At 33.1% G+C, this 22,799-nt stretch overlaps 2 protein-coding genes across 2 annotated transcripts; one reads left to right on the top strand and one right to left on the bottom strand.

Moving 5' to 3' along the window:
• The first annotated feature begins 1,269 nt into the window (after window positions 1-1,269).
• Window positions 1,270-9,691, top strand: LOC132725424 (bifunctional peptidase and (3S)-lysyl hydroxylase Jmjd7-like). Its single transcript, XM_060710553.1, has 8 exons — window positions 1,270-1,438; window positions 2,942-3,095; window positions 3,793-4,046; window positions 4,659-4,715; window positions 6,809-6,904; window positions 7,485-7,561; window positions 8,050-8,209; window positions 9,387-9,691. Exons 1-8 carry the CDS (start codon window positions 1,381-1,383, stop codon window positions 9,467-9,469), a joined length of 939 nt encoding a protein of 312 aa, XP_060566536.1. The 5' UTR covers window positions 1,270-1,380; the 3' UTR covers window positions 9,470-9,691.
• Window positions 9,692-17,335: 7,644 nt separating this feature from the next.
• LOC132725423 (BRD4-interacting chromatin-remodeling complex-associated protein-like) lies at window positions 17,336-22,088 on the bottom strand. Its single transcript, XM_060710552.1, has 6 exons — window positions 21,832-22,088; window positions 21,212-21,457; window positions 20,717-20,874; window positions 19,668-19,911; window positions 19,198-19,300; window positions 17,336-18,939 (listed from the first exon to the last, which is right to left on the bottom strand). The coding sequence occupies exons 1-6, from the start codon at window positions 22,066-22,068 to the stop codon at window positions 17,681-17,683; spliced, it is 2,247 nt and encodes a 748-aa protein (XP_060566535.1). The 5' UTR covers window positions 22,069-22,088; the 3' UTR covers window positions 17,336-17,680.
• Window positions 22,089-22,799: the final 711 nt, after the last annotated feature.

The raw sequence follows: 22,799 nt of genomic DNA, 5'->3' as shown, positions 1-22,799 counted from the left end.
AAATAGCACTTGTCAGCTTGTAATAATAAAAAAGTTGGCAGCGGTTTTTTTGTGCAATTGGAAACAAACTTTGAAATATAAAGTTAAACAAAGTAAACAAACACAGTAAATTAAAAACAAGATGTCCTGTCAGTGTTTTTTCTTTTATTCCTTTTCTGTGACAAATTTGTAGGAAAGCAGATTAACAAATGGTTTACAAAGGATCATTATTTTGAATTGCTGTTTAAACTATTGTTGTTTCTGTATATATACATATGTAACTATAATCAGGGACAGTATTGTATATATTGTTAGCCCCTGACTAAAATCAAAGTTTTCACAGAGAAAATAACTGTCTGTATAGTGTGTACTGTTATCATTCTGAAACTTCTTTTGTAGAAATATTTGATGTAAATTTACTTAATATATATAAACATTGAACATAAATCTAGAAGTGTCTCTTTTTCTATTTTTACATACTTAAGGGTTAAGGCGTTAGAATCGCGTCCACTCTGTATCCCTGGGTAAGAGGCGACTTAATGGGTTCAAATTATTGAAATCTATGCATCTATAAGCTCCAGCAGAAAAGCTGGTTTTGACCCATGGCGCTGCTTTGAAGTTTGTAACATCCAACATTTGCTGAAATCATCCTTCCTGTTTTGGCACCACATGATTTTAAACTGATTGATTTATTGTGTAATTCGTATATAATTCATTGATATGAATATTTTTATGTTTATTATATATTGTACAGTACAAATGTAAATGAATATTTTCAGAGAATCATTTATCAACGCTTATCAAGGAAATAAAAGTGGAAGGCGCATACCCAAGTTCCCTAACACTGGGCATGAGAAAAAAGATAGTTATCAGTCTGGTCTATAAACCATAGGGAGGTTTTGTTTGCTGGACTGGTGGGGCTTTTGTCCTACCTGTATTTTTTGATGGGGGGGGGGGGGCTTTTGTCCTATGTGTAAATTTCATGGGGGGGGGGGAGGGGGGGCTTTTGTCCACCTTGTCATTTTTTAGAAGGGGGGGGGGGCTTTCGTCTAGGGTTGCTTTTTGTCCTACACTCAGTGATTGAAAGACAATAACGAGATGCTGATCTTAGAATTGGAGGGGGGTGGGGGGAAGAGGGAGGCAGCAGATTTAAAATGAAAACATATTTTTGAAATTATGAGCGTTATAAATATTAATCCATTTATGTCAGCATAATTTGTGCATTATATTCTTGATACTAAAAATATCATTTTAATGCTTATCCCTGAATTAATAACAGATCCCCTTGCGGGCGCCGCCATCTTGAATTATATGTTTTGTAAATAGAGAAATGCAGCGTGTTTATTGTTGATTTCCTTGTTTGACATTTTCTAGGTAATATGTAATTTAAAATAATAAAATATGGACGTCAAAGTTCAAGTACAAAAATGTCTCGATCAATTGTCTTCGGAGGCAAGAGGTAATATAAAATTATTTATACGGTGATTCTGTTTATAATACCTCTGCAGTTTAGTCCCACTCAATTTTTATTGTATCTTTGGAACTCATTATTAATAGAATAAAATATGACCGTAAGAGCATATATGCTCCAAATGAACGATATTTAAGACATTTTTATTGGGTATAAAATTTGCATATTCTGTTTCTTTTCTTCCTTTCTTTTCTTTCTTTCTTAGAGGCACAATAAAAAAAAACATATTTCAATTGTTTTTATTTGTTTTGTTTTTTTAATGCCAAACGCTTTATACATCAGTGTTACATATAATTTGTAATATAAATCCGTGTTAGAGGCTAGAGCACATGTCTAGAGTCCTATAAAGCATTAAAAAAACAAAACAAATAAAAACAATTGAAAAATGTTTTTTATTGTGCAAAAAAATTAGTTTATAAACATTTTGTGCTGAGTATGTATACTGTTCATGTAAACAGTTATCTTGACGTCACAGAAACGTCGTATGACAGCCCCAACCCTGTCGTAAAGCTGCGACATTTTCTACGACGTTTATAATCACACACCCGTGCCGATTTTGCGACTCCGTAAATATGGTATTGCACGGCCATGCATATATTTTGACGTGACGTCATTAGCATTATACAAACATAGTGTAAAGAGGCGCCAAACTGTAGCGTTATACTATAGACACGTCAATGTAAAAATGACTCTTATTTCACTTTAAACGGTCTTTATTTTGGGTATGTGATAAATAGAATATTAAATTTGTGTAAGTTTATTACTGAATTTATTGCACTCGTTGAATAAAATAATAGTATTATTGAATATAATTTTATTCAACTCTTGCAATAAATTCAGTATTGAACTTACACTCATTCAATATCCTCTATGTATGCCATGACAAACTTTAATAAAACGGTCCATACCGGTCTGCGGCCATAACGGTCTACGATGTGTCATGAAGCATTGATAAAATGGCCCCCAGGTTCAGTAATTATTAAAGATAAGATTAGAATTTTTTATTCAAACTTGATTGATGGCCATAACTGTACAAGCGTTGTGCAGTCAACAATTATAATCATGTAAATAATATACATTAAAAAAAATAATTTTGATGAGTTAACAGAGATTTGGAAAGTGTGAAATGACATTTTTACTGACGTGTTTCCTTTTTATATTATAACTGTCAAACCATTTCAGTTGAGATTGGAAAAAGACATTATATAATTATATTCAGCATTTTTTGCGAGTGTAATTAGTTTGACTAAGGTGACAAGCATCTAACATGTTATAAATTCAGTATTAAAACATTTTATAAATCACATTTTATAACATCAGTATTAATACAATATACATGTATATAGATCACACTTTTGCCCTTTCTAAAGAAAACAACACATATAGATTTTCAAAGCGTTATATGCCTTTATGCTCTCTTATTTTAATAATTCATAAAATATGAATTACATGTATGATATCTTTTTATCTTTGTCATTTGTTTGCTTTTAGAGTTGTATATAGACAGTACTGTGACAGAAATTGATGAAGCACCAAGTCCACTACAGTTTTACAGAGATTTTGTTGCAGCAAATAAACCAGTTTTGATAAAAAATGCTATAGATCACTGGCCAGCATTGAAGAAATGGACCCCAGATTATCTAAGGTATACCATTAGTATGGTGTATCATTACTGTCCAATTTAGTTCACATGTATATACATATACACATAGTGGTATGTATGAAATGGTGTTCTCCTGACATTTCTTTATAAGAAATTAAAATCAGTACTGGCAATGTTGGGATGAAAAATGAAACAAAAGAAACCACCATTGGTAATGCCATAAATTTCAGATTGTGTGTTGAGTATTTTCTTCACAAAGTATGTTAAATGGTAGTTCTGACAAACTCTTAAATTAAATATGCAAATGGTGTATAACTTTTACTGGTAAAGTATACTCTAAAACATTTATAATTTGTGCAGTCACTAACTGTTTATTTAATATTCTGTATTATATTTGAGCCATTAAAAAAATGAGCATGCATTTGAACAATATGAAGAACATATTCCAGTGCTATTTCTGTTGGAATTAGCTATGATTTTGTATCATCAACACAGTGCCACATTTTTTATCACATTCGTATAACATTCACAAAGTATAGTAAAAAAATCTGCTGACAGACAGCCCAAATAAAGCTTTATAATACACAAATTAAGAATGGTTAATTGAATAGTACATGTACTTTGATACATCTAGATAAATTATTTTCTGTAAATATACATGTATTTTGTCGAGATTGCAAAGCTCCCTATGACATGAGTTTTGATTTAGAAATGATATAAATGTCCTATGTTATAACAGAGAGAAAATAGGAGATCAGGAAGTGACAGTGGCAGTTACACCCAATGGTTATGCTGATGCAGTTACTGACGGCAAGTTTGTCATGCCTGAAGAGAGAATGATGAAACTGTCACAGTTTCTGGACATACTAGATAAACCAGAATCTGATAATGGGGTGTTCTATGTACAGAAACAGAACTCGAATCTTACTGATGAGTTTGTCTCTGTGATGGACGATGTGGAACCAGAAATAAAATGGGGGTCTGATGCATTTGGTATGTAACTACATTGTGAAAGCTTTTGTCAAAACTTTGTTATGTTGAGCTTGTATTAATTTTACAGGTATTCAGAAAAAGGAATTTCACACTACAGAAACTACTTTATAAGGGAAATGGGAATGAAAAAAGTTTTTTCTTGCGCCAACTATAAATTATTTTGAGCAATTTATGAATAATATGTATGATAAATTAATTGATACCAAAATATGCATGTCAGTAGTATTGTGTATTGATTTAGTAATGTATATTTAAAGTCGATTCCAGACAAATTGAAAGAAAACAAAAATTAACTGTGTTATATCATTCTGCCTAAACACATTTCTATGACATGTAAAAAAGTCTAATGATAATATTTAGCCACTAGAAATGTGTCTATGGACATCAATCCCCCCACATTTCATTGTATTGTCAGTCTAATTAGGGCAGCAGGATGGACAGACAAGGACAAATCTGTATGCTGCCCCTTATTAGTCCCAAATCTTTTTGTTTCAATAAAATATTGAAGAGAAAAACCTTCATGTTGTAAATTGCACTTTGATGACATTGAATTAACATACATGTATATGACACATTGATAAATACAATCATTTTAAATGAATTATTTGAAAGGTAAAGCTCCAGATGCTGTCAACTTTTGGATGGGAGATAAAAGAGCTGTAACCTCTAGTAAGTTATAAATATTTCTTTTGTTGTGTATAAGATTTAATGAGTACACATACCTTTACTTTGTTTTGATAACTGATGTATACTATTGTCTCTGTTGAACAAATTTGACTCAGTTGTGCAAGGATTACTGTACAATGTAAAACTTTATGTTGACGTCACTATGTTTGCTATGATAGAGATTACATTGTCCTATTTTTAAATATGACATGCTTTGAGACAGTTACCTTCTGCCAGGGCAAAGCTGTAAAATAACATTTAGGCTACAGGTAACTCTGCTATGTACAGATTACTGACATGTACAGATCACTATGCTATGTACAGATTACTCTGCTATGCACAGGTTTCAGTGCTATGTACAAATTACTCTACTATGTACTGATTACTCTGCTGTGTACAGATTACTATGCTGTATATGGATTACTTACATGTACAGATTACAGTAAACTTCACATATAGCGAACACGGTTATAGCGAACTTCCGGTTATAAGGAACAAAATTTTTTGGCCCGAATTTTACCCTTCTTTATTTAATGTAAAAAATAACGGTTACAGCGAACACGGTTATAAGGAACTATCGCTTATAAGGAACTCATTTTTTAGTCCCAATGCCATAAAAAGTACAGAAAATTACACTTTTATAACGAACTCCAAAATATCGTCTATCCGTAAACAGATCATGCATTTTCTACTTTCGTTTTCATCGGCACAGATTAAAACTTGTAGCGGATATATATATGACGACGAGAGTCAATCATCCGAAAACGAGATCTATTTAGATGATCTGCCGGTTGTGTCAAAAAAATGAAGCTATTGATTAGATTAGGTCATACTTCGAGTCTAATGCACATGTTGAAGAAACAGTTTTTAAAATTTTATTGGATATTGAATTTAACCTTAAGAGTTGTAAACATTCCCAAACTAAAATTAGCGACTTCTTCAAAGCAAAGTGATTATTTTTATGCATGATACTGTATTGTTAATAAATAACAAAATTGCATATATGGTACATATCATATAATTATCTTATAGATATATTTATACATAAAAATTATATTAAAAAGAAACAACATGGCAATTATTCCTTTTTTTTCTTTATTGAATCAATATAAGGGAGACAACAATGACGAACCAAAAAGTTATTTCTCTTAAAAAAAATGTTCTTCAAAATGGAGGACGATGGTTAACAATTAGTTCGTTACATGTAAAACTGTTCGCTATAAAAACTTCTGATACAAGGAACTAATTCGCTATATGCTTACAAGGAACTCCGGATATAAGGAACAGATTTTGAATGTCCCAATGATTTCGTTATAAGCAGAGTTTACTGTACTATGCTATGTTCAGATTACTGTGCTATGCACAGGTTACAGTGCTATGTACAGATTACTCTACTATATACTGATTACTCTGCTGTATACAGATTACTATGCTATGCACATATTACCATGCTGTATACAGATTACTGACATGTTCAGATTACTGTGCTATGCACATGTTACAGAGCTTTGTACAGATTACTCTACTATATACTGATTACTCTGCTTTATACAGATTATATGCTGTATACAGATTACTCTGCAATGTACAGATTTCTCTGCTGTATACAGATTACTCTGTTAAAAGTACAGATTACTCTGCTATGAACAGATTACTGTGCTATGTACAAATTACAATGGCATTTACAGATTACTCTGATATGTTCATATATTTCTGCTATTACATATTACTTGCTATATACAGATTACTCTGCCTTGTAAAGGGTACTCTGCTATGTACAGATTACTGTTCTGTAAACATATTTACTATGCTATGTTCAGGATACTCTTCTATGTACAGATTACTATACTATGTTTCGGATACTCTGCTGTTTTCAGATTACAGTGCTATGTTCAGGATACTCTGCTATGTATAGAAATATTGTATATCTATTTGTAAATACAGTCAACCCCTCTCAAGAGTGTTATATGCAGATTCATAGTCATCATCTATTAAAGTATTTATTACCTTAGTTTTTTTTATAGAAAAAATATGTTCAGATATTTTATATTATAATGCAACATGATGTTATATTTTTTTGTTATTTCTGTTTTCAGTGCATAGGGATCACTATGAAAATCTATACTGTGTTGTTAGAGGTTGGAAAAAGTTCTTGCTAATTCCACCAACAGATTTACCTTCAGTTCCATATGGTTAGTACATCTAAATATTACTCCCAGACAATCATAACATTTTAAAAGAGTTAAAATGAGGATGAAAATTGCTAAAAAGTTAATACCACAAATGATTTATTTTTTTTATCCAAGCAACTAGCTTGTATTTTACGCACTGTTAAAATGTATGTTAATATATTTATAACTTGGATTCTTATTACAACTTTATGTTATCATAGATATACAAAAGATTATAATGCAAAGATACATTCTTTAGAGAAATACTGGTGCCAAATTAACATCATTGTTTATCCATGTGACATTCTATCAATGTATAAAGCAAAAAACAGTGTACAGTATAAATACTAGAGGTTGAGTAAATTAAACTCACCTTTACTTGTTTTATCATAAAAATATATGTGTTAACTTTCTACATGTATATGTAAATAAAAATTTAGACTTGGGTTGGACTTGCTGATATTTTAATGTTTTAGTTTGTAATTGATATACAAGGCATGTTTGAAAAGTATTCTGATTTTTTTTGTTATTTGTGTCTGTTTTTTCCTTAGAGTAGTTTTTTCAAAGTAATTATAACAAAACATACAAATTCTATTTTTAGAATTGTTCCCAGCGGCTGTATTTCGAGAGAATGATAAAGGGCAGTTCACGATTGTAGATGATGAAAAAACTGGACAGGTATGGTAAAATTTACAAAGTCCATATCTATCATGTAATTTTTCAATACTTTTTCATAACCAAGTTTTTAAAATCACTGATTTTATATCATTCTGATCCAATCACCAATACCCAGGTGCCTGCCCTTACTTGTTAAAATCAAAGACATGTATCTGCAAAATAACCTTGAAACTCAAGCGAGATATTACAGTGTGCACTTGTTGCCCATAATAGTTCAAGTCTTTTTTCTAACTTAGTGTTAGAATTTAGATGAGTGCCTTAAATTGAGCAGCAAACTGAATACCTTGTTACAATAGTTTCATTTCAATATAGTTTAATGTAAAATTACAATGTCACAAATTATGTTTATGTTTTAAATTATTTTTAACATATTTCTTGGTATTTTTTATTAGTTTTGGTTTTGGTTATGCTACATGCACCTAGGTTGATTATATAACTAAGTATCACATATTAAAAAGCTACTTGAAATTTTGTATACATATATACAGGTACCATGGGTAGCCATTGATCCTTTAAATCCAGACTACAACAAGTTTCCTCAGTACAGGAATGCCAAACCTATTGAGGTAACAGTCCATGCTGGTCAGATGCTGTACTTACCTTCACTGTGGTTCCACCATGTACAACAGTCACATGGTTGCATTGCTGGTAAGTTTACCTCACTGTGGTTCCATCATGTTCAACAGTCGCATGGCTGCATTGCTGGTAAGTTTTCATCACTGTGGTTCCACCATGTACAACAGTCACATGGCAGCATAGCTGGAAAGTTCACTTCACTGTGGTTTCACTGTGTACAACAGTCACATGGCTGCATTGCTGGTAAGTTTACTTCACTGTGGTTCCATCATGTACAACAGTCACATGGCTGGTAAGTTTACTTCACTGTGGTTCCACTATGTACAACAGTCACATGGCTGCATTGCTGGTAAGTTTTCATCACTGTGGTTCCACCATGTACAACAGTCACATGGCTGCATTGCTGGTAAGTTTACTTCACTGTGGTTCCATCATGTACAACAGTCACATGGCTGGTAAGTTTACTTCACTGTGGTTCCATCATGTACAACAGTCACATGGCTGGTAAGTTTACTTCACTGTGGTTTCACTATGTACAAGTCACATGGCTGCATTGCTGGTAAGTTTTCATCACTGTGGTTCCACCATGTACAACAGTCACATGGCTGCGTTGCTAGTAAGTTTACTTCACTGTGGTTCCACCATGTACAACAGTCATATGGCTGCATTGCTGGTAAGTTATATCCTTTACCTACTTTTCTGTGGTTCCACCATGTACAACAGTCAAATGGCTGCATTGCTGGTAAATTTACGTCACTATGGTTCCACCATGTACAACAGTCACATGGCTGCATCGCTGGTAAGTTAACTTCACTGTGGTTCCACCATGTACAACAGTAACATGGCTGCATTGCTGGTAAGTTATATTCTTTGATAATGGTATGCATTTAAACTGTTTGTACAGTAAGCCAGTAACTAGCCATCTGGACTTATCTATCTTTCAATTTGGACAATGTCATTAATCACTTTCAGGGATTATTTCAAAATATGTAGTGACTGGAAAGCAGACAGTGTAGACCATGATCAGACTACTGATGTGCCAGCTGATCTTGGCCTGCACTGGTTGCACATATTTGAATAAGTAACTACTAGCAGGCTCAAGGTTTATATCATTTATTACTGAATTTAAGTATTTGTATTCAATTTACTAATTTGATTGTCCCAAATTCTAAGCAGGGCAAGTGTTTTAAGACTAAATCAGACTGTCATAATGGTTTTTAAATTAATTTTTGTTTGTTTTTCTTTTCAGTGAATTATTGGTATGACATGGAATTTGATATTAAATACAATTACTACAAGTGTATAGAAAGTCTTGTGGATATTGTGAAGTGAACTCTGGTGAATCTGTCAAGTTGAAATGACATACAGAAAGCCGCAATGACAAAACTGCAGGATGTGAGCATCCAATACTTCCAAGAATGCTCTGCTGTTACTTCTCAGAATGCTCCACTGATTCTTCCTGCTTACATTAGATATGCAGTAAAAATCGCCGACAGGGTCCAATGATTGAGCGCTTAAATACTATGTGAATAAAATCAGACACAATGGGAAAAAACATTGTTTCATTTGACAAGATGTAATGTTAAAATGAAATAAGCACTTTGACAAATAAAATGCAAGTAGAGTAAATTTTGAGGCTTTATATTTTATTTTGTTTAGTGTTTTATATGATAAGCATTACAGTGGTAGCTAAGATAGCGACTAGTAAAAAGCCGCTGTTATACTTCCTGCACAACTTCCATTATTTTAGTATCAAAATTCCTGAAATTGAGACAAAGGTTGTTACAACTAGAAATGTGTCCATAGGACACGGATGCCCCCACACGCCACTGTTCTGTCAATCTTATGACTCTAGGTCAAATATTGTTTGGACTACATGTGCCACAAGTTGAAAACTAAAAATCAACAAAGGGCCATAATTCTGTTAAATTTGGTCGCAACAAAAATTCTTTCCTTTACTACCATCTACACATTAAGGTTGTTAATCCCTGGAAGTTTAAGCAAAATCTGCCATCTGGTTTAAGAGGAGTTGCGTTCACAAAATTTCTACATAGTATATAATGAAAAAATCAACAAAGGGCCATAATTCTGTTAAATTTGGTCGCAGCAAAAATTCCTTCCTTTACTGCCATCTACACATTAAGGTTGTTCATCCCTGGAAGTTTAAGCAAAATCTGCCATCCGGTTTAAGAGGAGTTGCATTCACAAAATTTCTACATAGTATATAGTGAAAAATCAACAAAGGGCCATAATTCCGTAAAATTTGGTCGCAGCAAAAATTCCTTCCTTTACTATCATCTACACCTTAAGGTTGTTCATCCCTGTAAGTTTAAGCAAAATCTGCCATCCGGTTTAAGAGGAGTTGCGTTCACAAAATTTCTACATAGTATATAGTGAAAAATCAACAAAGGGCCATAATTCTGTTAAATTTGGTCGCAGCAAAAATTCCTTCCTTTACTACCATCTACACATTAAGGTTGTTCATACCTGGAAGTTTAAGCAAAATCTGCCATCCGGTTTAAGAGGAGTTGCGTTCACAAAATTTCTACATAGTATATAGTGAAAAAATCAACAAAGGGCCATAATTCCGTAAAATTTGGTCGCAGCGAAAATTCCTTCCTTTACTATCATCTACACCTTAAGGTTGTTCATCCCTGTAAGTTTAAGCAAAATCTGCCATCCGGTTTAAGGGGAGTTGCGTTCACAAAATTTCTACATAGTATATAGTGAAAAAATCAACAAAGGGCCATAATTCTGTTAAATTTGGTCGCAGCAAAAATTCCTTCCTTTACAACCATCTACACATTAAGGTTGTTCATCCCTGTAAGTTTAAGCAAAATCTGCCATCCGGTTTAAGAGGAGTTGCGTTCACAAAATTTCTACATAGTATATAGTGAAAAAATCAACAAAGGGCCATAATTCTGTTAAATTTGGTCGCAGCGAAAATTCCTTCCTTTACTACCATCTACACATTAAGGTTGTTCATCCCTGTAAGTTTAAGCAAAATCTGCCATCCAGTTTAAGAGGAGTTGCGTTCACAAGATTTCGGGACGTACGGACAGACGGACGGACGGACGGACGGACAAGTGCAACGCTATATGCTCCCACATTGTGGGGGCATAAAAATTAAGCAGGTTAGGGTTAAACTGAATAAACTTATATCATTTTTAATACTCCCCATTTAGAAGCCACTGACCACTATGACTAGAAGATTAAATCACCATCAATATTGGCCAGTGGTATCCAAGATTATCTTTTATCAAGTTTGTGCGAACTTCATATCTATTACAGCTTTGTGTGTTCCCTGATGCTACTCGGACACTTCTGATCAACATTACAAATCAGAGGGAAAGTAGTAAACAAAGTTCCTAGTTTCGTTAACCTTAAAAGGGTAAAGGTCTATGCAAGCAAGATACCCTCCAACCGCCTAAGGGTTTAGTGCTGTCTGAGGAAGAACAAAATGTTTTCAAGCCTCAGTAACCTTGTAAGGCCTGTACATGTCGACTAACTTAGATACATAAAACTTATATTATATTCGATTAATGTGAGAAAAAAAATCTATTTTAACCCTCAGAGAATTTGCCCTCATGAACCACCAAAGGGTTATGGTCTATGCAAGATACTTTGTCAATAATTGAGGGCACTATAAATATTAAAGTAGTGGGATGGAAGGACACAAATATGGGTCAAACTTGGAACTATTTTACCCCTTTCAATTTTTTCCTTGAACAAAATTGACCTGTCTTTCAGAAGATTACAATGAAATCTAAAATGACTTTGTACACGTTCACCATTGAGATATAGTATGACCGACCAGAAGTACATTCACATCATTTGAAAACCTATTGTCATATGCAAATTTTATAGCGCTGACATATTACGATTATGGAAAAAATACGAGGTGTTGCAGGTTTCCTTTTTCCTCATGTATAAGATATAGAAGATATAACTCAAACATTGATTAGCATTTTTACTTTCTTTTTATTTTTTTACAAATTATTTTACATAATTCAGTTGTAATGCAAAACACAGCATGCCAATTATGAATGGAGATAATAAACTTGGCACCTTCTACAAGATATGTGAAATGGAAACATGATTCTGTAATGAAATAATTACAAAAGAATGAATCAATATTCTAATGTAGATTAGAAAAACATGATGACAGTTTTATGTCATTACAAACAAATATATATATAGCAATACTTGTACAAAGTAAATGGCACTTGATGAATCATCTTGTCAATATGTCTACAGTTTGTTCAAACAAAAGACGACACCTCTTTACTGTATATAATTGAAAATTCATTCAGGTTGGGAGGGGGTATATTTGTTACTGAAATCCTTTATTTTCAAAAGAATCGGTCCTTATAATGAATTTTAATTGCATTTTCTGTCTACCTTTCAAGAAAATCACAATTTAAAAGTAGACCATAATCAAATATATTTTAAAGAAGCGTGTAAACTTATTTTTTCAGATTTACATTAATATTCATAATAATACTGCTGTGTATGGTATGTTAGCATAGAATGATGTAAGACGGTATCTGGCATTTACTTTAAGACAGTAAACAAGTTTTTAATTATATTTATAATTATATCGTCGGGCAGTATTAAGTATGTAATACAATGGCTAGTATTCAAGAGAAAGAAATGCCCTATTACAGAAAAAACATGCACCAACAATGTAACAGGTTTAAGTAGGCAGTCCAGCTGCTGATTTACACATACAAAATTTATACACATATGTAAAACGTATTTATTGTTTAATTATATATATGCATAAACTTGTTGTTCACCATATAACAAGGAACAACAAATACAATTATAGAGTTGAAAGTGACATTATGCCCATCTAAAGCATAAATGGAGAGTGTACAGGTACAAGTCAAAATAACTTCATGTTATGCCCAAAGTTGTTGGCAATTTTATATTTTACTTCACATGTATAATCTAAAATCTATAATGTAAATTCTAAGACTATAAATATCCTTCAGATTGTATCAGTCATATTCAATTTATAAAAAAGAGCAGGGCAGTCTTTTTATATTTTAGGAAGATTTTATATTTTACCTTAAACATTTTTATTATCAATTACTAATTAATAACCATTATAAATTATAATCGTCAATCTTTTGCAATATGTGGTAATTCAGCAAAACTTGACAGCAAAAAAAAAATGAACATAATGTTACTTTTACTTAAATGTTTTTAACAGTAACTATGGTAATATGAATTGAGAATATTTCAAATTTACAAGAAATAATATTTGAAACCGACTGATTAAGGCAGATGAAAATACATGTTATACATGTTTCAACATCTCGTAGAAAACAACATTCACAAATAATAAAAATAAGAAATTATATCTATCTACATATCTTTTTTAATGCACCATCATTTTGGAAAATATGTTCAAATGGTTATAAAAACATTGTAAAGGAATTAAATACTATAGGGACGTCACTGAGGTTTTTTTTGACATGATTGGACTGGAATATTTTTTTATTAATGTTCTATTTCATGAAGGTCTAGACCAATGACTTTGGTGCAAGATTTCAGATCATTTGCTCACTCGGTTTTTTTTAATCAAATTATGTCCTTGTAAGACACTTAAATAGAAAGTAACCTAAATATTAAAGGGTGAAGTAAGAATGCACAGATATGCAGGCCAACATGATTCTATTTTCGGTCCTGTTTTTGGTTTCCAACCCATAACGAAGGGTATAAATATTGTCAAGGAACAATTTCGAAAAAGCAGAAAGGGAAATTTAAAGTTTATGGTTGGTAGTTAAGAGAGGGTAAGAACTTAAAGAAGAGTGTTGTTGGACAACTTATTCCCCTGGCGCCATAGCAGGTCATATTTGCCACTACAAGATGATAGTTGAACAAGACTAAATGTCTATAAATTATAAAATTTCATAGAAACTGCATCAATATATGAAAATATTTTGATATAAATTGCATACATGGCACAAAAAAATCACAGACTAGTTAACGTGCATCTGTGATGTCACTGCAAAAAAAAAACATGTAAGTAAAACTGAAGTATTTCAGAAATGGCAATATTTCTTCAACCAATACCATTTCATACTGACAATGAGGCAAAGAACGCTTTGAATATTTAACTACAATCAGAAAATTCAGAAAAGAATTGCTAAGCAATTCGATACATAATAAAAACTTATGTCATGGCTCAGTTTAACTTAACTATAATGAGATATTTATTGTCACGTCAGGTCACTCATGCAGAATAAATAGACACAGTTTCAAACTATCAAATCTGACAAATATTTCAAAAATGTAATAAATATATAAATATTAATATCTATGTGGTGCTATGCATGTTTTCTGTCACAATGATTGAATCTAATGATTTTATCATCATATTTCAACTGGTTTCTTTTTTGGGGTAAAGCTGTATTTTGTTAATCTTAATTTCATCGCATTATATGTAATTTTTGTAACCACATGTGCCTTAAAGGCCAACTTGAATCACTGGACAGTATTTTCAAATACTTTTGATAAAGACTGGTACTAAATAAGGTGTACTGCTTTAAAGTTAACATTAATAAGTAATTATCAAATTCAATATTAATTTACTGGATCTATGTTGACAATTCATTGAACAATATGATTATATTTCCACTTTTGTCAATCACTCTATTGAAAATTATCGAATGACCATGTTACAATTGCCAAAAAATCTACTTTTCAGTAACATTGTAAATAATTGCATATTTTACAGATAGATATGTCTACAATTTTAAAATACATCATCTGACTGCTTAAAAAGTAACCTAACAAAAAAACAATTTAAAGCAACTTAACAAAAAAATATAATGAAATGAAAAGAAATAATGAAAAACTTCATGCTTCAGTCACTACTTGCCACAAGTCTATATAACTGGTTAACAGTGAAAACTTAACAATTGCCGACGACTAGAAACAAGACTTAAACAGATCATAGCACCATGCTCTGAATTTTATAACTTTGTCATTCCAGTCTTGCTGTTTCAACATGCTAACAATTTTCTAGCTAAACATCGACTGACCATAATTCGCTTAAAGATCCTGTCACTCAAATTTTTTATGGTTTTATATCATAAATATAATGCTCAAATGGACATTTATCAATATTGTAAGTTCCAAAAGCATTATTTGTAAAGATATTACAGAAGTTACGTTTCACGTAAATAAAGGGAGATAATCAAAAATTTATTTCCTATGAAGTCAAAGTCAAATTTTTCAATAAGAAATGAATGCATATAATTTAATGACTGATTCTAATGCATATAAACATTTGAAGTAAAATATTTAACATATTCTTGGCTGTTTGGAAATTCTTTTAGAAGAAAAATTATATCAGAGATCTGCCAAGAATTTGAAAGTACTGGGCCCTGGGCCCACTTGGTCTGAAAATGATGGGCCATTTTTACCAAAGTATGGGCCTTGGGAAAATAAGTAAACATTGACCAAAATAACTGTTAAAAAGTTTGTAGATAATTGAATTTCCCCGGTAATAAAACTTAAATCATATTTTATGACAAGTGGTTCACTTATAATTCAGTACTTTACCAATAATTAAAAATTATGCCTACATGGTAACTTTCTAACTAATATTAATTGCAGGCAAAAATAAAAATATTTTTTAAATGGCTGCTCAAAAATTTGATATGCAAATTTATTCACATAATTGCTGGTTCTTACTTGTAATGTCTTATATTGTGCATTATCCATTTAATTGTTCCTACTTTGCACCAAATGTCCCTTACCACTGTGTATTGACGAATTTTATTGCCCCTTGTATGCCTCTGTGTAGACAGCATACATCAAATACATTTGCCGACAGACCTTTTGGTCATGAAAAAAGTCATGCACAATGTTTCTCTGATTGGTTAATCACCCTGTCAAACATTCTGATTACGAAATATACATCTTTTTTTACACTTCATCAGCCAAAACTTGCGTGAACTTGAGTGACCTTAAATTAGGGTTGATCAAGTTGAACACCTGTCAGATTATACTGTAACTTACAGCATTTCTTAATGGTGCCCTCACACATAAACCACGACCTTACTGCGACCTGAAAACTAGTAAAATAGCATTTTTCTTTCGAAAATCGTTGGTTTTCTTTCAAATTTCTCTCGCAGACGGTCCGGGGGTCTGCAGTCTTGTGTTCAGTACGTTTTCTCTATGTCCTCAATACGGTTCTTCTACGTCCATGGCGTTTCCACTGCGACTGTATTGCGTCCCCAAGGCGACCCCACGGCGATCATCGGCGACCCAGCTGCGACTGTGCTAAGTTCTCTGCGTCCTTACGGCGACTCTACGACGACTATTGCGTTTGTCCGGCGACTGTCCTGCGACCCTACTACGTTCTTGCTACGTCTATAAAAACAATACTTTTACCAGTAGCAGTAGCGTCGCCAAAGGTTTCCGAGCAATTTCTTGTAATTTCATCGGTGACTCTACGGCGTCCTCAGTACGAGTGTACTACGTCTATTGCGTTCTTATTGCGTCCTTACTACGATGCTGCTGCGACTATGGCGACTCCACTGCGATCCCACGGCGACCTAACCAGGACTCAGCAAGAACGCAGAGTTTCTGCGACTGTTTTGTGCATGTTCAAAATAGTCGCCGACGGTCTGCGACCTTGTGCGTCCTTGGGTTCCTCGCTACGACCTCGCTGCGTCCATGGCGACTGTGCTGCGTCCTGGGTCGTAGCAAGGTCGCAATAAGGACGCAGTAAGGTCGCGAGGTATGTGTGAGGGCAGTATAAAATAGCAACACTTTTTTTTCAGTTACCGATAATCATTTTAAATACTAAGTAGTTGTATGATTTGTTTGTTTGTTTTATTGGATTTAATTTACGGTAGTAGAAATGAGTATCTGTGTGGGAAAGGGATTATGAGAAGAAATGCGGTAAGTAGATAACATGGACAAAAGCTATAGGGGATTCTTTATTATGGATAAACTCAAGAATATGCGTAATTACAGGAGCATGGGTAACATGTTGCTGTTGGTACCAGTTTTGACTGGATGACTAAATAACCCAGCAGACAGTTTTGTTTTCTTATATGTCTGGCACAGATTTGAGATGCGCCCATGGCCCTTTGCTGCCGATTTTCCTGCGCCATTCTCATTTTTTTAGCGCCAATGGCGCAAAATCGCGTCCTCGGCAGATCTCTGTTATATACATATATAAAATTTCACTTAAATGTTGTTACATCCTTAAAATTACAACATACAGGATCTGTTAATTGAATTAACTCACACTTCTGTCTTTGTTTTTTGTACATGATATAATTAACTTAAAATAGCTGTTTTATATAGAAAAAAATTGAATTTATTGAAACATAATTAAATAATGTGCACTGAAAAAAGAATTATTTCATTTAAAAATTACCTAAGACTGCAACACTGTTATTTTGATATGTTTTTCCTTCTATAGTACAAATCATAAGATTTATATTTACACGATATGAAAAAAGGGTCAAATGTAATATAAAAATTGTAGAAAAACAATCATAATCATTAATGCTACATTAGAATACTGTTAACAGCTGCATCTAAATCCGCACTGAACTCCCCAGCCGCAGTGTTACCACTGGCACTAGGTATACTACCTTCCATGCTGCTTTGTGATTGGTCCGTTTGAAAATCGATCTCTGCATGAAGATCATTTGAATCACTATACAAAGAATTTGATTGGCTGTCATGATTGTAAAACTGATCAGATTGGCTATAATTATTATACACAGGATCTGGATCGTTTGAAGCACCTTGACTTAGACTGAGGATAGAATTTATTGCACTTTCCATTTGCGCCTTAACTTCCTGGTCCGATTCTTGATCAGAATCTCCATGGACATTAAGAGCGTCTGTTTTGTTCCATTGACCTTGAGTAAGGTCATCATCATCGTCGTCATCATCATCGATCATCACTGATCTTTGATCAGTTCCATTATCAGCAGAATAATAGGAGTTTTCTTCGCTGTCTGTAAGGCTTTCTGTGATAGGCTGATACATGTCAAATTTATCTTCCGTATCGGAATCATCGTCAATATCTACACTACCATTAGAAAATGAAGCACTATGTTTTGGAATGTAAGTTTTACTGCCTGCATCTACACTTGAATGTTTAGAAGAAATATTAGAAAAGTCTTTGGTATCTTTTGATTTATCACTATTATAATACATAGACTCGCTGGCTAACTCAAAATTTCTCCTGTTTTGAAAAACATCCTCACGCTTGGACACACTCTTATTCACATTAAACACGGCATGTTCAGATTCCATATCTGTATCTTGGGATTCCTCTGCTGAGGATATAATAAGCGTCGCTCTCTCGGTCTCGTACATATTTTTAAATTTATCTCGAGAATATTCATTTGTATTCTCATCATCCTCTAATGATGAGAGATTTTCACTATGTTTAATATCGGAGATGTTCTGCTCCGTATCATAATCTGTGTTTTCACTGTCCTCAAAGTAATCGCCCTTCTCCTCCACACTTGACCTTGAACTGTCCATGCTCATTCTCTTAAAAGAACTACTGAAATTCATCCCATCAGTTTTTATCACAAGTTTTCTCATCTTAGCTGCCCTAGCTTCAGAACTACACTCATCTGGATCAACAACTTCTTCTTTTATTTCCACTTTAACATGTGGTGTATTCTCCTCCATGCTGGTATCAGAACTTGTATCACATTCTGTCCTTGTTGCGTTATCTTGACCATCACCAACTTTGTCTGCTTCTTCTTTACAAAGAAACTTCATTGGCATTGGTTTAAATAACTCTGAAATACATAAAAATAAATGCTTTATAACCTAAACAACCATAAATGATAAAACAAACTTTTTCTTCATTGTCACTGTAAATATTAAATAAATATCATATTGTTTTTTTTTTTAAGGAATTTCACAGGTTTGCATTACTCTACTGTTGAGAATAGACCAAGCAAAATGCATATCATGATGAATTTTGACATTCCTCCCCCCTCCCCCCATTTGAGCATGAAAACAAATTCTATGTAAAACATAAAGTTATTTTATACCTGGATTGTTTTTGACCTGTAATTTCTCTTCTTCCAGAGTCTTCCGTAAATCTTGATTCTGCATCCTTTGTAACATAACCAGTTCTGAAGATGGTTGCACCCTCTGAAATAAACATAAAATGTTAAATATTCAACAAACATTATAAATCATTTAAATATGAACTTCAATCCCACTGAAATAAAACAAAACATCTCTTCCCAAAACTACCTTCCTGATCAATATACTACAATTCAATTTATATAAGAAAATGTCACTATCTATCTTTAAGGAATATACAAACATTTTTTTTATATACTGGTATTTTAGAAGTATTCTTTTTCAAAATACAAACAATAACTTCTCTCAGCAAGATGTATAGCTATACAAACTTCAACAATTTTGTAAATGAAGGCAGTTCAACTATGAACAACCAAAGCAATTCGCCTCAGAAACAGTATTAACCATATATTATGTAAAATAATTTACATACCAAGGTTTCTTGAAAGAGTAGTTGACGGAACTTTTCAAACATCCTGTCTTTCTTTTTCAGAATATCCTCTGAAACATCTTCCATGTAATTATCAAACTTGGTAAATTCTTCCTGGCTCGGCCCATAGTTCTGGAACACATGATAACGTAACAATCTCCTGCATGCATCTCCACGGGAACGGAACACACGCTTTGTATCTGGATTAGAAGCATGATTCTGGTCCTGTCTAATCTGCTGGTTGATTCTGAAGTAAAGCATGCATCATATATATATATAATACAGTAAATGAAATACCATCAGTATGAAAGATTTGTTTTGCAGACTTTCTTCTATTCATTGAAGAGCATAACAAGATCTAACAGGAATGAATGTTAAAAGTTTCCAAATCTGAAAACCTTACCACTTACAGCTTCAGAGGCTTCAGCTGCAGATACCTTCGAATTATCAGTTACTGTAAGGGACAAAATTTAAGAAAATATCTTACAAAACATTTGTTTATCATTGCAGTGCCTTTGTATATAGCAATACAAGCAGTTTACATATAAATATATTATAAAGATAAGCAGTAAGAGGGCTAAACATATACCGTACAACTGGTTATTTCTGCGGATAGCTAATTTCTGCCATATTTTGCGGGTCCCTTCACAAAAATTAAATTCGCAAATATTTCGTAGTTTTATATGTAATTTACCTCGTTTGTCACCTCAATTTACCTGTTAAATTAATCAATATACACACCACGCTGGTAGCCTCTCACTCTAGTTAAAATAGATAATTAAAGAAATGTGAGATGTTTAAAACATGTTCTCTGTGTAGTCAATTTAACACAATTGATTTTACATGTATCGTGTAATAAGTTTAGCAAGTTTGAAGGCTGTATACATGCTAAGTAGAAATTAAATTTTAAAAACATTTTTTATGAAAAACGCAGAAACTAAATTCGCAAAAATTAATATACCCATTTTCAGTCCCAAAACGCTAAAATTTACACCTGCAGAATTAACCAGTTATACGGTATGTTGACCATTATTATCATAATAAATTCTTACAAAGTTCCTTTTGGTATATCCATATATGATCTCTTTGTTGCCCTGACAACAGGAGTATCAGTTGGTTGTGTAACAATGCTAGTGTTTGGTATGGGTATAGTCTTCAACTCTGGCTTAAACGCTGCACTTTCTAATGATGTAGATTCTGTGCTTTGACCCTGGATAATGTAATGTAAAACAATGTTTTAGTTTGTTGTTCTTGTTAACGGGGTCTTTTAAATAGACTAACAGCTTGTATTATTAATAATTTGTTCATCTAGCCAACAGCTTGCCTGTAAAAGAATTTTGTGTCTAAATATCTCCTCAAAAAAACTTTAGCCTTTATATAAATTTTCTATTCTTTTATGACTTATTCTTTCCAGTTTCCGAGAGAACATAAATTTCATTTACGCAATAATTAAAACAAAAACACTATTAAATGTGAGAATAACATATGTTTCGAGAATCAAAACACAATTTTCTTAAATGTCTATAATATATAAATAATATTTTTACTTTCTGTTGACTCGCAGCAATAGCAGCCAATTGGCCCTGACCATTGAGGGCAGCTTGTTTTTTCTGTGCCTCAACCTGTGCTTTTATTTGTGCATTTAAGGCTTGCTGTTTCTGGATTCTCTGTAGGACATGCTGCTGGGTCTGTAAATACTGAAGTTGTTGCTCGGGCGTCATCCTGTCTAAATATGACTGGACTTTATCTTTCTGTGCTGGTGTCAGACTCAGTGTTAATACCTTGTCAGCAATCTGTAATGATAACAGATAAATTAACAGTCATTTAAATATAAAGCATAATTATGTATATTATATATTCATAACTTGTGACAACCTGCTACGAGGAACAAGAAAATAGATCCCCTAGATAACTTAGCACCAAAGCATTGATTTCCATATGCACTTGATAGTTGAACTCATCTTAATAAGGCATGTGTGCTCTCATAAACACCAATCAAATAAATGAAGTAAAGGGGCAAAACTCATTCCATCAATTGACAATTTTTCTTTAGTATCCAACACTTCATTTTTGTAAAAAATCTATAAACATCTTTATAAGCATAGGAAAGAACCTTTTAAGTATTAGGCATCAGTTTTCATTTAAAATTAAGGAAGTCTTTTTTTACCTTTATTTGAGTAGGAACGGCAACTTGTGGTGCATTAGATGCAGTGGTTGCTATGCTAGATTGGGTGCTATCAACACTCTGTGTTGGAGTTGTACTAAAAGAAGGCGTATTCACTGTTTGATTGGTTGACATCATTGGCTGATTGGTGCTTAATGACTGACTGGTGGATGACATTTGCAGATGATTTACAGCAGTGGCATTACTGGACTGTGTCCCTAATGTGGACATGGAGTTCATGCCTTGTGATACTGAAACACAATTAAGTTTTTAACTACAAAAATGTTTAAAAAGAAAAAGTAAACATCACAGTTACATACAACAATTAACACAGCTCTTCAAAAACCAGACAAACAAATTCTAAACAAAACTAGAACTATCACTAAATGTGATTAATACCCCCACAAGTCTGCTTCGGAAATGAGGATGTTACTAGTAACAGAATACCTTTTAAAAGAATTGAAACATAGAGTTATGGTTGTGGGAAATTAAAGATAATTGTTGTTCATATATGTTGCATTTCCTTTGAATGTGGTTGGCCATTGATGAAGTTTAATTGAATTACTCTGTAATAAGTCCAGAAAGACAAAGGAAAAAGAACAAAGGGCAATAACTCTATAAATACTGAAGATAGAGTAATAGTTCTTGTGCACTGCACTTCCTCTTATTGTGCTTGACCATTGTATGAAGTTGTTTTGAATTCCAACCAGTATGTTTTAAGTTATGCACCGGACAAGGAAAAGTATCAAAGGGCAGTAACTCTGTATTTTGTCAAATGGATTATGGCTCTTGTGCACTGCACTTCCTTTTAATGTCCTTGACAACTGTATGAAGTTGTACTGAATTCCAAAACAGTAGTTTTCAAGTTATGCTCTGGACAAGGAAAAGTAACAAGGGCAATAACTCTGTAATTAGTCAAGATGGAGTTATGGTTCTTGTGAGCTGCACTTCCCCTTATTGTGCTTGACCAT

The sequence above is a fragment of the Ruditapes philippinarum genome, unplaced genomic scaffold (genome assembly GCF_026571515.1).
Source record: "Ruditapes philippinarum isolate M1 unplaced genomic scaffold, ASM2657151v2 ctg3593_1_1_1_1, whole genome shotgun sequence".
Classification (NCBI taxonomy): Eukaryota; Metazoa; Mollusca; class Bivalvia; order Venerida; family Veneridae; genus Ruditapes; species Ruditapes philippinarum.
The sequence above is the reverse complement of the archived record's forward strand: the minus strand, read 5'-3'. Positions and strand labels throughout refer to the sequence as shown.

What these genes read in the sequence shown, in the direction of transcription:
- LOC132725424 (XM_060710553.1), top strand. Translation starts at nt 1,381, where the DNA reads ATGGACGTCAAAGTTCAAGTACAAAAATGTCTCGATCAATTGTCTTCG. An exon ending in TGGACCCCAGATTATCTAAG is followed by an intron (nt 3,096 to 3,792) that starts GTATACCATTAG and finishes ATGTTATAACAG; the next exon opens with AGAGAAAATAGGAGATCAGG. An exon ending in TAAAAGAGCTGTAACCTCTA is followed by an intron (nt 4,716 to 6,808) that starts GTAAGTTATAAA and finishes TTCTGTTTTCAG; the next exon opens with TGCATAGGGATCACTATGAA.
- LOC132725423 (XM_060710552.1), bottom strand. Translation starts at nt 22,068, where the DNA reads ATGAACTCCATGTCCACATTAGGGACACAGTCCAGTAATGCCACTGCT. An exon ending in CCGTTCCTACTCAAATAAAG is followed by an intron (nt 21,458 to 21,831) that starts GTAAAAAAAGAC and finishes TTATCATTACAG; the next exon opens with ATTGCTGACAAGGTATTAAC. An exon ending in TTGCTGCGAGTCAACAGAAA is followed by an intron (nt 20,875 to 21,211) that starts GTAAAAATATTA and finishes TACATTATCCAG; the next exon opens with GGTCAAAGCACAGAATCTAC.